Below are 15,262 nucleotides of genomic sequence, written 5' to 3'. Positions count from 1 at the left end.
CGGGCTCCCCTTCCCCTAGATCTTGTGTGATTGCTTCCATTGTATCACTCAGGCTGTTGCCCAGGTGTCACCTCAGAGGACTTCCCTGACCTGGCCACAAAGTATCCAGTATCTACACCCACATGCACATGATGCACCAGTCCCCTCCTCCCTCGCATAACGTGTGATTATTTGAGTATTGTCTGTCACCCCCTTCTCAAATGTCTGCTCCAGGAGGGCAGGGCAGGGCCCGGTTCCTTCACTACAGCAGCCTCAGGATCTAGAAGAGGGTGGTGCTCAGTAAAAATACAGCCGGGAGGTGCTCCGACCTGAGCAGTTTCCAGTGGCCAGAACTGCCTACGTTAGTTTAGACACACATTCCTGTATTTAATTCTCACCGTCAAGCCTCACCCGTGGAGTAGATTGTCATGGACCCTATTTTTCAAATGAAGAAACAGGTCTCAGGAGAGGTTAAGCAATTGTCCCAGGGCTGCAGAGCTGGTAGCTGTGGAGCTGGGCCAAGGAAGGGTAAAAGTTATCTGAGGTCAGTCAGGAAGTGGCTGCTTCTGGATTCAAACCTAGGCCCACCTACCAGGGAGACCATAAGCTTGTCAGACCTTGTTTCTTTGGGGAGACCTCTCTGTCCCCAGGCTGGTGCTGAGACGCCAGAAGCGGGAGGGGAGCAGCTGCAGAACGTGGGTCCCCATGAATAATTGAGGGTCTCAGGCAGGTCAGCAGCACACAGCTGTCATCGTGCCGCGGGCGGGGTGGGGGTGCCGGACATCATTTCTCCCTTGTCGGCCCCGGGCTCGGGTTATAAGGAACTGCTGCCCCGGTCTGCACAGTGCTAAGGACCCCGGTCGGGAAGCACCACCATGCAGCACCGCGGGCCCTCTGTGCTGCTGCTGCTGCCGCTGGCCCTGCTGCTCGTGCTGCTACTGGGGGAGTGTGAGTACCCGAAACGGGAGAGGGCACCCTGGTGGCCAGTCCAGCGGGTGGGCTGCGGAGGAGACTGGGTACCAGGATGCCCTTGGAGATGGGATCAGCACTGGGGACAGCGCCGGGGTCCTGAGCCTGGTTCCCGTCTCCCTCCACAGCCTCTGCTGCTCCTTTGGTGCCCAGACCCTCCAAGGAGGAGGTAAGGAGTGTGGATCCCTTGCCCTACCTCATCTCCCTGGGGCTCTGCCCGCCCCTGCCCAGCCTCCTCCACAATCATCTCCCCTCCAACTGCTCTCCTTACCCCGATCTGCCCACCCACAACCTCCTGTCTGACCCTTCACCTCCAGCTGACCCGCTGTCTGGCAGAGGTGGTCACAGACATGCTGACGCTGGGTCAGGCCCAGCGAGGCCCCTGCACGGCTCTCCTCCACAGAGGTAAGGAGGCCCAGGCTCCTGTTCCTCTGGGAGCCCCAGCCCACTCGGGGTCCTGCCCAGGGCTGCCTGCAGCGTGTTCTCTTGTCCCAGAGCTTCCCTTGCCTCCTCTACTCACCTCCCTCTCAGATGCCTCTCCTTCTCTTGCATGGGCTCCGTTTCTGGCTGCTGGTGGTGGTGCAGCGAGTCCACGTGCCCCTCGCTTCTCCCAGCATGTCCAGCCTGGCCCACAGCCCGCCCCTGGGGCTGCCGGCAGAGGTACAGGAGAGGGGCAGAGAGCGTCCCTGGCACCTGACCTCCTCTCCCAGTCCGGACAGTCCCTCTGTGGGACTTCAGGCAGCCCCAGGACTCCTCTAGATCTGTTTCCCAACTGGCTGCTCAGAGCGCCCTTTCTCTTTCTGCCAGAGATGTGTGAGGCAGAACCCCACCGCTCTGTGTCCACTGAGGAGAAAGGCCTGCTGGTTGGAGATTTCAAGAAGCAGGAGGCTGGAAAGATGAGGTCCAGCCAGGAAGTGAGGGATGAGGGAAAGGAGGAGGCAGCACAGAGGACCCACAAGTCCGAGGTGCGGGAACAGGCCATCCACCAGCAGCTCCACAGCCGGCTCCATCAGGAGGAGGACCATGAGGAGGAGGAGGAAGAGGAGGAAAAGAAGAGGGGGCCCATAGAAACCTTTGAGGGCCTGTGGAAGCAGCGGCTCGAGGATGGAGGGGGCCTCCAGAAGCGGGTGGCAGAGCAGGCCAGTGATGAGGAGACGGCCCGGTTTGAGGCTGCCGAGGAGAAGGGCGTGCAGGTGCTGGGTGGTGGCCACAGCCTGTGGCAGGGGGCCCAGGGCGGAAGAGAGGGGCACAAGAACTCGCTGCACCACCACCACCACCACCACCAGCAGCCAGAAACTGAGACCAAGCAAGAGGAGAAGGAAGAGGCTTCAGAGAAGGAGGTAAGTGGAGGAGGCAATGGGCACAGGGTAAACCAAACGTCAGTGGAGTTCCTACCAAACAGCTACCGGTGTTGGGCCATAAACAGCAAGATTCACCATGAGTGACCAGGACTGACACCAGGAACAGGGAGCAACGTCCATGCAGGGCCTCTGCTTGACCAGGATGGTTTCCATTCTGACTCCAATAACCCTGATGGCCCCATTACAGCACAGAAGCGCCTGAGTTAGCCACCATTGCTAGTCCCTGACAAGCAAACTGGCCACCTGAAAAGGCTGCTGTGTCTGGTTCGCTGAACTATAGATGGATACTACTGCTGGGTCAGGAAAGAGATGTCTCCACGATTGATGGCAGGAACCAAAATGGCCATCACCTCCCAAATAGGTCATGGCATCCAAGTTGGGCACCTTTGCCAGTCCTGTGTCTGTAGCTGTTGGCTGATAGTCGCCATAGATCTGACCACTGCTCATGTTGGTCAACATTACTCTTCTAGGGTTATGGCATCCACTGGGGTCACCATCACAGTCCAGGATGACCAGGATGACCACTGCTGGCTGCCATTGTGCAAGCTGACATAGCCCACATCAATGGGCAACCGAGGTGACCTGCCTTTGAAGATGGGCACTGACCACTCGATTTCTGATCCTACTAGGCGCAGGATGTGGAGCGACTGGAGCACATGAGAGAGGAGCTGAAGAAGGTGACTGCGATGCTGGGGGAGGAGCTCAGGAGGGCGGGCTGACTCCTGACCCCATGGACTGTTAACCCCAAAGCCCCCGCCTCACCTGGTGTCCCACTCCACTCCCCAGCCTGCAGGACTGGGAGAAGGGTGTGCCTCGGAACCAGTCCTGGGGTCCAAGTCTGAGCTGGGTGAGGGGCTGGGCTCAGACTGACTCAGGAAACACTCTACCACCCATGAAACCTACTCCAACCCTTCTGAGTGAATAAAGCACAAGAAAACCACCACGCCTCACTGTGTAGCACTCAGTTTTGGAGGAACGGAGCCCAGGAGGAAACTGGAGGACTGGGAAGGCAACAGTCAATCTAGTCCCTGGTTGTCAGAACTGGGATTTTATTAAATTGGAAATTCTTTTAACAATTAAGTCAGATGGGGTCATCAGGGAGAGGTTTTAAAGCTGGGGTAGGAGGTAGCCGGTTTGGACTCTGGACACTGTGTACCACGATGTCGTCGTATTCATCCTGGGGGCAGAGGAGGCCAGGCAGAGGGGTTCAGATGGCTGCCACCTTGCCCGCTGCTCAGTTTCTCCCACCCACCTGAAAAACTGGGTCTTGCCTTGAAACCCCTGCCTGCCGTTCAACTTCCCTGCTCTTCGTCCACCACCGTTCACAAGGTCAGCTGTGTTCTCCCACCACTGCTGCTGGAGCGCCACCTGGTGGTTTCTCCAGCTCTGCAGCAGCCACAGCCGCGGAGATCTCCCTCTTCCGTCTCTTCCCTCTGCCTTCACTCAGACTCCTCAGCCCCCACCTGCAACATCATCCCCTGCCCAACGCAGCTGCCTGGACTCTCCAAAGGAATACCCTCCCTGCTGGCTAAGGTTTTTCCCCACTGCTGCCCAAGAGCATCTTCCCACAGCCTGAGTTCTCCAACCCTCTCCACAAAATCACCCCCACAGTAAATACTGCTGCCTATTTACCTACCAATCACTACAACCAAGGTCTTTTCTCTCCCTCTGCCATCACCTTACTTTCTCAACCACCACAGCCCAAGTCCTCCCCGCCACACCTGTCCAGGTCACCTGCACTGCTTGCACTCCTCCCCGCGTCCTCTAATCGCAGCAGCCCATGGTCAATCTCAATGCACTGCCTAGTGCTCTTGTCCCCCTTCCCACCTGCCTGTCTACCCTGGCTCCCAGCTGGGCCACCCAGTCTTTCCTCCTGACTCACGCCCTCATCCCCGCTGTCGCTGTCACTACTGCTGCTGCAGAGACCGGGCTTGTCCTCATCCTCAGGCTCAGGGGCTCCATGTGCACGAAGAAGGCGGGCGAGGATGGGGTTGGGCCGGAGCATGGCGCTGCCCAGCGGAGTGCGGCCACCATACATGCGGGCGGCAGGGTCAGCACCCGCCTTCAGGAGAAGCTCGAGCACATCAGCTGCTTGGGCCTCCACTGCCAAGTGAAGGGGGCTCCGGCCGCACGTGGGCTCCTACAGGGTATAGCAGAGAGGTCAGAGGAGGGCCTGCCCCGCTCTGGGGACAACCCCCATCCTGCCACACCTTCTCCCGGGGGCAGCTCACTGGTTTGTTGAGGTCAGCTCCGGCTTCCTGGAGGAGTTGGACCATCTCTGCGTCTTTGTGGATGACAGCCACATGGAGTGGCGTGTGGCCTGGGGAAAGAGTGACTGATGTCAAACAAAGGGGATGAGGGGCCTGGACTCCTACCCAATGCCACAATCCTGGGGGAGGGCTTTGTGGCCTGAGGGTGACTAGAATTTGGGGTCTGGCTCCTGAATTCCTAGGTATGTCAAAGAGGCACCTGCATCACAAATGCATAAGTCTCAGGTGGGCTTACGCTGGCCGGCGGTGCTGATGCCGAGGTGGTGGGATGTCTGGGACATATGGCTGAAGAGTCTGGGACTACGGACAGGAGGCCTAGATCTTGGGGCCAGGAGACCCGAGTCCCTGCTCTTACTTCACAAAGAACCTGGAACTGAAATTCCAGGGTCCTGAGTGATTGAAGGGCCTGTGAACTTGGGGGGCTGAGATGGGCCCTGAACGACTGAAAGGGACCTGGTGACCTCAGTCCCTTTGTCAAAGGGCCTGGTCCCAGGTTGTTGGGCTCAGAGATGAGAGAGTTGAGATTCAGACACCAGGGCCCTGGGTAGACGGTCTTTTTCCCCACGAGGACTGGCTGGAGAGGCTGTCTCTGAACTCTGATGTCAACTCTGAGACCTGGGCTTCCGGAGTTTCACAGAGGGCCTGGGCCTTGAGTTCCCTCATCCTGGGTGTGCTGGAACCCATGGCTGGGAGTGAGGGGGTGTCAGAGGTGAGCTGTGCTTTCCAATTAGGGAGAATGGGCCCAACAACTGGATTTGGCCTAGTAGCTCTAGGCCTGTGGGTCTCAAGTGATCTGGCGCCTCTGGGTGGGGGTCTTGGGTCCCACACAGCTGATTCTCAATAATCTGGGGCCTGAGCAGGAGTCTTAGGTCCCAATGCCTAGGCCCCTGAAGCCTCTTATTTCTCAAGGGGCTGTGTACTGAGTCAGGAGAGCTGAGCCCAGAGCCAGGCGCTGTTCCTGGCTGTTCTCAGTGACGGTGGACCCTCACCCTCATAGTTCTCAGTGACTGTGGACCCTCACCCTCATAGTTCTCAGTGACTGTGGGCCCTCACCCTCATAGTTCTCAGTGACTGTGGACCCTCACCCTCATAGTTCTCAGTGACTGTGGACCCTCACCCTCATAGTTCTCAGTGACGGTGGACCCTCACCCTCATAGTTCTCAGCCTCCAGCTGCAGCTTCCAGTTCTCACTCTCATCCTCTTCCTTCTCCAAGTCAGGTTCGGGAGACAAGGCAACAGGGGTGTGGCAGGTGTCAGGGGCATGGTCAGGGCCCTGAGTGAGGTAGGTGTTGGCTCCCCTGGGGCCCTGGGGTCGGGGCTGGAGCAGCACTCGAGCGCAGGAGTGTGCCCCCACGCGACAAGCCAGGTGCAGCGCCGTGTGGCCCCCACGCTCTGCTATGTACAATCCGGAGCCTGCCGTATACAACTTCTCCACTGTGGATGCCTCCCCCAGGATGGCTGCCAGGTGCAGGGCTGTCTGCAAGAGCAGAGTGCAAGGGTTAGGAGGCACCAAGAATCATGGCCCCAAGCCCTACACTGTTGTGTAGTAGCTCACCTGGCCCAGGTCATTCTGTAGGTCCAGGTACTCAGTGCCAGCTGCAAAGCCTAGAAGGAAATCCAGGAAGGGCTCGTGCTGATGAATCACTGCCAAGTGCAGTGCCCTGAGGACAAGGACAGGGAAGAAGGCAGAGGTCAAGTACTCTTGTATTCACTCATTCAACAAACATGGAGCACCTACTGTGTGCTAGCCATTGTGACCACAGTTCTGGAACCAGCTTTCAGGAATCTGAATGGTCATACGTAATTCAGAAAATTAGTTTAATCAATGTAGGACTTCTACCATCTCTCGAACATGGACCAGATTTCCTCCCATCTGAATCAACCAACAAATCAGACAAAACGTAGTACACAAAACAATTTTTTTTTTTTTTTTTTCATTTTTCTGAAGCTGGAAACAGGGAGAGACAGTCAGACAGACTCCCGCATGCGCCTGACCGGGATCCACCCTGCATGCCCACCATGGGGCGACGCTCTGCCCACCAGGGGGCGATGCTCTGCCCATCCTGGGCGTCGCCATGTTACGACCAGAGCCACTCTAGCACCTGAGGCAGAGGCCACAGAGCCATCCCCAGCACCCGGGCCATCTTTGCTCCAATGGAGCCTTGGCTGTGGGAGGGGAAGAGAGAGACAGAGAGGAAAGCGCGGCGGAGGGGTGGAGAAGCAAATGGGCGCTTCTCCTGTGTGCCCTGGCCGGGAATCGAACCCGGGTCCTCTGCACGCCAGGCTGATGCTCTACCGCTGAGCCAACCGGCCAGGGCTACAAAACAATTTTCAAGATACTGGATGTCATGCAATGAATGATAGTGAGAGACAGGAAAAAAAACGAGGTGAGCCCTTTGATTGGCTACCACAGCTTACTTTCTTGAGAATTCCCAAGCCACCCTGCAGGGAGAGGGAACCCAGGCAGGGCTGGCAAACTGCATGAGGAGAGGAGATGGAGCTGAGTCTGGGGCAGCCAGGAGGCTGGAGTCAAGACAGAACCCGAGAGGAGAGCTGCACAAGGAGAGACCCCAGACATCTCCAGAGGGGCCTCCTGAGTGTTTCGGAAGATAATGATCAGGGCATGGGTGTGAGGAAACTACCCCACCCAGTCCAGGAGAATATCATCCAAAAGGATTAGAGAAATACGCTCACATGAGACCAGGAATAGTGCCTGTTCCCACCAGCCAGACTAGGAAAAACCCATATTCATAGGACATTGAATAAAATATCTCAGAAGGTATTACCCCAGTAGTGGGGAATAATGAGCAGCACATGGAACACTATACAGGACCCACCTAACCATAAAAGCAAACCCCAAAAGAAGCTATCTACTTCCAAGTAATTTAGCTGTATCCCAGAATAATAAGAGTATTTACAAGAACACAAAACTAACCAGCCTAACAAGGTAAAATCCACAATGTCTGGCATCTAAGCAAAGATTATCAGGCATACAAAGAAGCAGGAGCACATGACCCACAATTAGAATAATCAACCAACGAAGTTGATCCAGAAATGATCTAGATATTAGAATTATAAACAAGAATATTAAAGCATGGGAGGGGTAGGGGGAAGGGTGTAAAGAGGGACAAATAAGGTAACAGAAAATGATTTTACTTTGGGTGATCAGTATATAACAAAATCAAAACTTCAAATGCTATAGAAATATTTACCTAAAACCTATATACTCTTATTGATTAATGTCACCCTTTTGAATTTAATTTTCTAAAATAAAAAAAAAAAGAAGAATATTAAAGCAACCCTGGCCAGCCTGACCAGTGGCCAGCCTGACCGAGGTCCCAGGTTCAAAACCCCAAGGTCACTGGCTTGAGCACAGTTTCATCAGGCTGAACATAAGCTTGCCAGTTTGAGTGTGGGATCACCTGCTTGAGTATGGGATTACTGACATGATCCCATGGTCACTGGCTTGAGCCCAAGATCTCTGGCTTGAGCAAAGGTCACTGGTTTGGCTTGAGTCCCCCCGGGCAAGGCATGTATGAGAAGCAGTCAATGAACAGCTAAAGTGACACAACTATGAGTTGATGCTTCTCATCTCTCTCCCTTCCTGTTTCTCTTTCTCTCTCTCTCTGTCTCTCACTTTAAAAAAATAAAAATAAAAAATAACAGCCCTCGCCAGGTAACTCAGTTGGTTAAAGTGTCAACCCCATATGCCAAGGTTGCAGTTTGATCCCTGGTCAGAGCACATACAAGAATCAACCACTGCCTGACCAGGCGGTGGCGCAGTGGATAGAGCGTCAGACGGGGACACGGAGGACCCAGGTTCGAGACCCAGAGGTCGCTAGCTTGAGCGTGGGCTTATCAGGTTTGAGCAAGGCTCACCAGCTTGGACCCAAGGTCACTGGCTCGAGCTAGGGGTTACTCAGTCTGCTGTAGCCCCCTGTCAAGGCACATATGCGAAAGCAATCAGTGAACAACTAAGGAACCACAACGAAGAATTGATGTTTCTCATCTCTCTCCCTTTCTGTCTGTCTGTCCCTATCTGTCCCTCTCTCTGACTCTCTCTGTCTCTGCCAAAAAAAAAAAAAAGAATCAACCACTGAGCTTGACCAGGCAGTGGTGTAGTAGATAGAGCATCAGCCTGAGACACTGAGGACCCAGGTTCAAAACCCCAAGGTCATGGGCTTGAGCATGGGTTTACCTGGCTTAAGTGTGAGCTCACTAGCTTGAGCACAGGATCATAGACATGACCCCATGGTTGCTGGCTTGAAGCCCAAGGTTGCTGGCTTGAGCAAGGGGTCAGTGGCTTGGCTGGAGCCCCAGTCAAGGCAGATATGAGAAAGCAATCGATGAACAACTAAAGTTCCACAACTATGAGTTGATGTTTCTCATCTCTCCCTCTTCATGTCTGTCTATCCCTGTCTCTCTCACTAAAAAAAAAAAAAAAAAAAAAAGGAATCAACCAATAAATGCATAAATAACTGAAACAACACATTACTGTTTCTCCCCCTCTCTAAAATCAACATATAAAAAAATCTTTTTAACTTTTTAAAATGTTTTTAAAGATTTTATTTTATTGATTTTACAAGGGGGAGAGCGAGAAGTATCAACTCATAGTTGCTTACTTTAGTTGTTCATTGCTTGCTTGTTGTATGTGCCTTGACTTCAAAACCCAGAGCTTTGAATTGGCAACCTCAGCATTCCAGGTGTTGGCAACCTCAACACCCCATCCACTGCACCACCCCAGGTCAGACCAACCAGAATTTGTTAACCCAGCAAAAATAGCTTTCAAAAATGAAGACAAGGTCCTAGCTGGTTGGCTCAGCGGTAGAGCGTCAGCCTGGCATATGGAAGTCCAGGTTCGATTCCTGGTCAGAGCACACAGGAGAAGTGACCATCTGCTTCTCCACCCTTTCCCCCCTCTCTTATCTCTCTCTCTCCCTCTCTCTCTCTCTCTCTCTCTCTCTCTCTCTCTCTCTCGCTTCTCCTCCAGCAGCCATGGCTCCATTGGAGCAAAGTTGGCCCCGGGCACTAAGGATGGCTCATGGCCTCAGCCTCAGGCGCTAAAATAGCTCAGTTGCTGAGCAACGAAGCTACAGCCCAGCCAGGCAGAGCACTGCATGGTAGGGGTTTGCTGAGTGGATCCCAGTTGGACCCATGCAGGAGTCTGTTTTTGCCTCCCTGCCTCTAACCTAATAGAAAAAAAAAAGAAGACAAAATACAGATGTTTTCAGATACATAAAAGCCACAGGAACTTATCACCAGCAGACAAGAAATGTTAAAGGAAATCTGCAAGCAAAGGAAAATGATATCAAATGCAAAATGATCCATACAAAGGACTGAAGAACACTGAAAATAGTAATGGTATGGATCAACAGATAAAATTTCTTCCTTTTTATGTAAGTCTCTTTCAAGATTGTTTTAAAAAATAATTGACTGTTTAAGCAAAAATAATAACAACGTATGGTAGAATTTATAACACCTATGCCCACAATAGCAGAAAGGCCAAGAGGGAAAAAATGGAAATATAATACCTAAGGCTCTTCTATTCCATGGGAAGCGGCATACTATCACTCAGAGATTAAAGTTGTTCACAACAGCCTGACCTGTGGCACAATGGCTAAAGCATTGACCTGGAATGCTGAGGTCGCCAGTTTGAAACCTGGTGCTTGCCCAGTCAAAGCACATACGAAAGCAACTACTACAAGTTGATGCTTCTGCACCCCCCCTTCTCTCACCTCTCATTAAGAAAATCAGTAAGTCTGACCTGTGGTGGCATAATGGGATAAAGCGTCGACCTGGAACACTGAGGTTGCCGGTTCGAAACCTTGGGCTTGCCTGGTCAAGGCACATATGGGAGTTGATGCTTCCTGCTCCTCCCCCTTCTCCCTCTCTCTCTCTCTCTCTCTCCCCTCTCTCTAAAATTCAATAAATAAATAAAAAAAATTTTAATGAATAAATAAAATTAAAAAGAAAATCAATAAGTAAAGTCTTTAAAAATAATTGTTCACTATAAACTGTAAAGTAAGATCAGCAAACATTTTCTGTAAAGGGCCAGATAAATATTTTAGGCTTTGTAAATCATGTGCTCTCTATTTTACCTACTCTACTTTGTTGGGGTGATGCCAAAGCCGCCACTGTCAATATGGAGATGGATGAGTAGGGCTATATGCCAACAGAAGTTTATTTTTGGAGCCTGAAATTAGAATTTCATATGCTTTTCACTGGTAATAAAATATTTTTATTTTTATTTTTGTCAACCATTTAAAAATGTAAAAACTATTCCTAGCTCAAAGCCACACAAAAGCAGGTGGCTGGCCGGATTCTTCCCAGAGGCCGGAGGCCGCCAGAGCTCTTCCACAGCAACCACTAAAATAACAAAACAGAGAGTTAAAGCTAAAAAGCCAACAAAGAAATACAGTGGGCCTGCCCAGGCAGTGGCACAGTAGATAGAGCGCTGGACTGGAATGCAGAGGATTCAGGTTCGCACAGACCCAGGTTCGAAACCCTGAGGTTGGGGCTTGAGCGTGGGCTCATCTGGTTTGAGCAAGGCTCACCAGCTTGAGCCCAACGTCACTGGCTTGGGCAGGGGGTCACTCGGTCTGCTGTAACCCCCTGGTCAAGGCACATATGAGAAAGCAATCAATGAACAACTAAGGAGCTGCAACAAAGAATTGATGCTTCTCATCTCTCTCCCTTCCTGTCTGTCCCTCTCTCTGTCTCTCTCTCTGTCACACACACACACACACACACACACACATACACACACACACACAGAAATACAGTGGAACAAAATGTACTCATACTAAGAAAAGAAAGATAAAGAGGAACAGGGAAACAAAGAAGAGACAAGTGCCTGACCAGGCGGTGGCGCAGTGGATAGAGCGTCGGACTGGGATGCGGAGGACCCAGGTTCGAGACCCCGAGGTCGCCAGCTTGAGTGCAGGCTCATCTGGCTTGTGCAAAAAGCTCACCAGCTTGGACCCAAGGTTGCTGGCTTGAGCAAGGGGTTACTTGGTCTGCTGAAGGCCCACGGTCAAGGCACATATGAGAAAGCAATCAATGAACAACTAAGGTGCCACAATGAAAAACTGATGATTGATGCTTCTCATCTCTCTCCGTTCCTGTCTGTCTGTCCCTATATCCCTCTCTCTGACTCTCTCTCTCTGTCCCTGAAAAAAAAAAAAGAGACAAGTATAAAACCAATTAATATAATAAATTTAAACATAATTACATCAATAATTAAGTTAAATATAAGTGGTCTAAACACTCTAAAAAGCAGACATTGTCACACTGACTGAAAAAGAAAAAACCAACTATATGCTGCCTACAAAAAACTCTTATATTTAAATATGTTAAAAATAAAAGGGTGGAATATGGTGTATCATGCTAACACGTCAGTCAAAAGAAAGCAGGTGGGAGTATTTTATTTTATTTTATTTTATTTTATTTTTTTACAGAGACAGAGAGTGAGTCAGAGAGAGGGATAGATAGGGACAGACAGACAGGAATGGAGAGAAATGAGAAGCATCAATCATTAGTTTTTCGTTGCGCATTGCAACACCTTAGTTGTTCATTGATTGCTTTCTCATATGTGCCTTGACCGAGGGCCTTCAGTAGACCAAGTAACCCCTTGCTCAAACCAGCGACCTTGGGTCCAAGCTGGTGAGCTTTTGCTCAAACCAGATGAGCCCTCGCTCAAGCTGGCGACCTCGGGGTCTTGAACCTGGGTCTTCCGCATCCCAGTCTGACGCTCTATCTCAGGGGTCCCCAAACTTTTTACAGGGGCCAGTTCACTGTCCCTCAGACTGTTGGAGGGCCAGACTATAAAAAAAACTATGAACAAATCCCTATGCACACTGCACATATCTTATTTTAAAGTAAAAAAACAAAGTAAGAACAAATGCAGTATTTAAAATAAAGAACAAGTAAATTTAAATCAACAAACTGACCAGTACTTCAATGGGAACTATGCTCCTCTCACGGACCACCAATGAAAGAGGTGCCCCTTCCAGAAGTGCGCAGGCCCGCGGGCTGTAGTTTGGGGTCCCCTGCCACTTCGCCACTGCCTGGTCAGGCCAGGTGGCAGTATTTTAATATCAAAGTAGACTTCAGAGCAAAGAATATTATCAGGGATAAAGAAAGTTATTTCTTTTTTTTTTGGTATTTTTCTGAAGCTGGAAACGGGGAGAGACAGTCAGACAGACTCCCGCATGCGCCCGACCAGGATCCACCCGGCACGCCCACCAGGGGGCGACGCTCTGCCCACCAGGGGGCGATGCTCTGCCCCTCTGGGGCGTCGCTCTGTTGCAACCAGAGCCACTCTAGCGCCTGGGGCAGAGGCCAAGGAGCCATCCCCAGCGCCCGGGCCATCTTTGCTCCAATGGAGCCTTGGCTGCAGGAGGGGAAGAGAGAGACAGAGAGGAAGGAGAGGGGGAGGGGTGGAGAAGCAGATGGGCGCTTCTCCTGTGTGCCCTGGCCGGGAATCGAACCCGGGACTTCTGCATGCCAGGCCAACGCTCTACCACTGAGCCAACCGGCCAGGGCCAAGAAGGTTATTTCATAATGAGAAAAGGGTCAATGAAGCAAGAGGGTATAATTCTAAACATTTGTTCCCTTAATAACAGAGTCAAATTACACCAAGCAAAACCTGATAGAACTACAAGGAGAAACAGATGAATCCACAGTTCTTATTGGAGATTTCAATATGTCTCTCTCAATAATTAATAGAACAAGTAGACAGCAATCATTACCAAGGACACAGTAGAATGGAACACTATACTCAACAAAAGCAGAATACACATTCTTTTCAAGTGCATACAATATTCTGGACCATAAAACAAATCTTAATAAATTTAAAAGGATTCAAGTCATACAAAGTATGTTCTCAGTTTATCATGGAATTAAATTAAAAATCAATGAAAGAAAGGTATCTGGCCTGACCAGGCGGTAGCACAGTGGATAGATCATCAGCCTGGGACACTGAGGACCCAGATGTGAAGCCCCAAGGTTGCTGGCTTGAGTGCAGGCTCATGGAGGTTGTGCACCGGCTCACCAGCTTGAGCACAGGATCGCTGACTTAAGCTTGGGATCATAGACAGGACCCCACGGTCACTGGCTTGAGCCCAAAGGTCACTGGCTTAACCAAGGGGTCACTAGCTCGGCTGGTGCCCCCCAGCTCTCCAAGGCACATATGATATGGAAAAGCAATCAATGAACAACTACTCCATTGACCAAAGAAGAAATTAGAAAGTATACTGAATTGAGTAAAAGTCAAAACACAATACATGAGAAGTTGTGATGCTAAAGCAGCGCTTGAGGAAATTTATAGCATACAACACCTATAATAGAGAAGAAGGTCTCAAATCAATAACCTCAGCTTCTAACTTAAAAAAGTAGAAAAAGTAAAATGAATTTAAACCAAAGTAAGCAGAAGAAAGGAAGTAAAGTCAGAACAAAGATCAATAAAATAGAAAGCCAAAAAAGAGAGAAAATTAATGAAGCCAACTGGGTTCTATGAGATCAATGTTAATTGAGTGCCACCTACTGGTCAGGCGCTGTTCAGCCACTGAGGATAAGATACAGCAGAAAACACAACACAAAAACCCCAGGTACAATCCCTCACTTGGGCCTTTCCAGTGTTGTTCTTTTTACCCTCTTACCCAGAATGCTCTCCCCAAATAATCTACTTGTCTCATTTTCCTGCTTGATTTGTCTCCAAAGAACTTAACTATTCTCTTGCCATTTTTCTCTTTTCTCTTTCTTACTTTGTGTCTTTTTCTTTCCTTCTCTTTCTTTCTTCCTTTCTTTTTTTCAATCCCTTCCTCACTTCCTGTCAGTCTTTCTGTCTACATACCCCTAACTTTTTGTCTGTTTTCTTCATTGCCTTATCACCAGCAGCACCTAAAACAGGGCCTGAAACGTTTGCTTAATAGAAGAATCGTGCTATAATGGCACTTACAAATTTTCTCTTTGAATGTGAGATGTGAAGATTAGTTCTCAGAAGATGGCATCTAAGAGTCAAAGACCAAGTATTAATTTCGGAAATCAAGGTCTAATACTCATAAATCAGGAACGAAGGATCAAAAACCATACATATTTGTGGAGGTTAGAGGTCAGGAGTTGCCTACCTGAGCTACAATTCTAATAAAGTTTTCAGGACTGGGATCAATGGAAAGGCGTGTGGAACACTGAGAACCAGTGTTTGGACTAGGATCAAAGTTGGGTAGGAAATTGGTTTTATGAAAGGTTAGGATTTGTGGGTTAGAGATCAAGAAGTCAAGCATCAGATTAAGGATGAGAGATTGGGAAGCCGGGATCAGAGACTAGCAGGGAATCAGATGTCGCAGCATACGGCCCGGTTTGGCAGGCTAAATTTCACTCACGTGTCCCCATCCTCAGTGACGTAGCCGAAGACAAGGGGAGCCCACGACAGCCCTGGGCCCAGCTCCGCGCCCAGTACCGGTCCTCCGAGGGCCGCTGCGTCTGGACCCAGAGAGCCCAGGCCACTGTCGCACCATTCGTCCGCATCCGCAGCTTTCCCCAAGCATGCAACCCCGGCCATAGCCCCCGAAGGCTCAGGGGCCCCCGCGGCCGCCCGCCTTTCGCTGGGCTCTGCCTGGAACTCTGGCGCTTCCGCCCTGCGGGGAATTCCCCAACACGCCCCCCCGATCTACCCAATCAGAG

The 15,262-nt window shown here is 50.7% G+C and overlaps 2 protein-coding genes across 2 annotated transcripts; one reads left to right on the top strand and one right to left on the bottom strand.

Annotated features, from left to right (window-relative positions):
• The first annotated feature begins 84 nt into the window (after positions 1-84).
• Positions 85-3,239, top strand: CCER2 (coiled-coil glutamate rich protein 2). The gene is made up of 6 exons (XM_066348615.1): positions 85-163; positions 825-927; positions 1,077-1,117; positions 1,266-1,353; positions 1,756-2,288; positions 2,939-3,239. The coding sequence occupies exons 2-6, from the start codon at positions 855-857 to the stop codon at positions 3,026-3,028; spliced, it is 825 nt and encodes a 274-aa protein (XP_066204712.1). The 5' UTR covers positions 85-163; positions 825-854; the 3' UTR covers positions 3,029-3,239.
• A 102-nt stretch (positions 3,240-3,341) lies between these two features.
• On the bottom strand, positions 3,342-15,220 carry NFKBIB (NFKB inhibitor beta). The gene is made up of 6 exons (XM_066349322.1): positions 14,962-15,220; positions 6,135-6,240; positions 5,729-6,056; positions 4,541-4,629; positions 4,192-4,449; positions 3,342-3,486 (listed from the first exon to the last, which is right to left on the bottom strand). The coding sequence occupies exons 1-6, from the start codon at positions 15,138-15,140 to the stop codon at positions 3,391-3,393; spliced, it is 1,056 nt and encodes a 351-aa protein (XP_066205419.1). The 5' UTR covers positions 15,141-15,220; the 3' UTR covers positions 3,342-3,390.
• Positions 15,221-15,262: the final 42 nt, after the last annotated feature.

The sequence above is a fragment of the Saccopteryx leptura genome, chromosome 9 (assembly GCF_036850995.1).
Source record: "Saccopteryx leptura isolate mSacLep1 chromosome 9, mSacLep1_pri_phased_curated, whole genome shotgun sequence".
Taxonomy (NCBI): Eukaryota; Metazoa; Chordata; class Mammalia; order Chiroptera; family Emballonuridae; genus Saccopteryx; species Saccopteryx leptura.
This window is presented reverse-complemented; position numbering and strand designations above follow the sequence as displayed.

Excerpts from the sequence above, each read along its gene's own strand:
- CCER2 (XM_066348615.1), top strand. The coding sequence starts at position 855 with ATGCAGCACCGCGGGCCCTCTGTGCTGCTGCTGCTGCCGCTGGCCCTG. Across the intron at positions 928-1,076 it reads CGTGCTGCTACTGGGGGAGT|CCTCTGCTGCTCCTTTGGTG; the intron begins GTGAGTACCCGA and ends CTCCCTCCACAG. Across the intron at positions 1,118-1,265 it reads CCAGACCCTCCAAGGAGGAG|CTGACCCGCTGTCTGGCAGA; the intron begins GTAAGGAGTGTG and ends CTTCACCTCCAG.
- NFKBIB (XM_066349322.1), bottom strand. The coding sequence starts at position 15,140 with ATGGCCGGGGTTGCATGCTTGGGGAAAGCTGCGGATGCGGACGAATGG. Across the intron at positions 6,057-6,134 it reads TACAGAATGACCTGGGCCAG|ACAGCCCTGCACCTGGCAGC; the intron begins GTGAGCTACTAC and ends CTGCTCTTGCAG. Across the intron at positions 4,630-5,728 it reads GGAGGCTGAGAACTATGAGG|GCCACACGCCACTCCATGTG; the intron begins GTGAGGGTCCAC and ends CTCTTTCCCCAG.